The 707-nt window shown below is 52.6% G+C and overlaps 1 protein-coding gene across 1 annotated transcript; it reads right to left on the bottom strand.

Moving 5' to 3' along the window:
* Window positions 1-8: 8 nt before the first annotated feature.
* Window positions 9-674, bottom strand: LOC109508914 (histone-lysine N-methyltransferase EHMT2-like; the record flags this gene model as incomplete). Its single annotated transcript, XM_019858841.1, has 2 exons — window positions 408-674; window positions 9-328 (listed from the first exon to the last, which is right to left on the bottom strand). Coding segments are annotated over exons 1-2 (473 nt in total), but the record flags the coding sequence as incomplete, so codon positions are not given.
* Window positions 675-707: the final 33 nt, after the last annotated feature.

The following is a 707-nucleotide window of genomic DNA, read 5'->3' as shown; positions in this document are numbered from 1 at the left end:
AACCTTACCTGACAGGCCTTTCAGGCATCTTCCCATCTTTCATCCCTCCTGTGGAGGCTGTGAGAGAGGGCGCCGAAGGGACAGATGGGGGCAAAGACGGCGTGGTGGTGGAGGACGCCGACATGGTGACCACCATGGTGGAGGAAGCTGTCGCTGCGCTCAAGGAAGGCATGGTGACCTCTTGAGCCTCAGTGGCATCCTCACCACAGTGGGGACAGAAAAGCATTCCGCCATTTGTTCTGCTCCGCCCACCCCCGAGTACCGTGACACACCCACGGTGGAAACGGTGGGCGATGCGCTGATCCGGGCAACACTCAAGGAATGTTCCCTTGAAGAAGAAAATGGGGTTGAGCGTGGACAAATCAACCACCTTGGTGGAAAGATGAGAGAAGGTGCTGGCAACTTACTGCTACACAAAAGAATCCACAACCGGGACAGCAGTGGTGTTTCACCATGTGAGAGCGATGGGTCTCACAAAGCACCATAAGGGGCACCCGGCTAGATGGTCGCATGGTCTCTCCCTTGACCGTCACATTGGTGCAGGGCCTCAGCTGGCACATTGACCAAAAGGATATCAATTACAAAGCTAGTCTGTGATTTCTTAAAAATGAGTCCAGCTGCAAAATGAGACATGATGGGATGAGATGGGCAAATCTGACGGGCCACGATTAGCATCGATTTTAAAGCTGTCAAAGATTTTTTTTTTT

The sequence above is a fragment of the Hippocampus comes genome, unplaced genomic scaffold (assembly GCF_001891065.2).
Source record: "Hippocampus comes isolate QL1 unplaced genomic scaffold, H_comes_QL1_v1.1 C16696992, whole genome shotgun sequence".
NCBI classification, from domain to species: domain Eukaryota; kingdom Metazoa; phylum Chordata; class Actinopteri; order Syngnathiformes; family Syngnathidae; genus Hippocampus; species Hippocampus comes.
The sequence above is the reverse complement of the archived record's forward strand: the minus strand, read 5'-3'. Positions and strand labels throughout refer to the sequence as shown.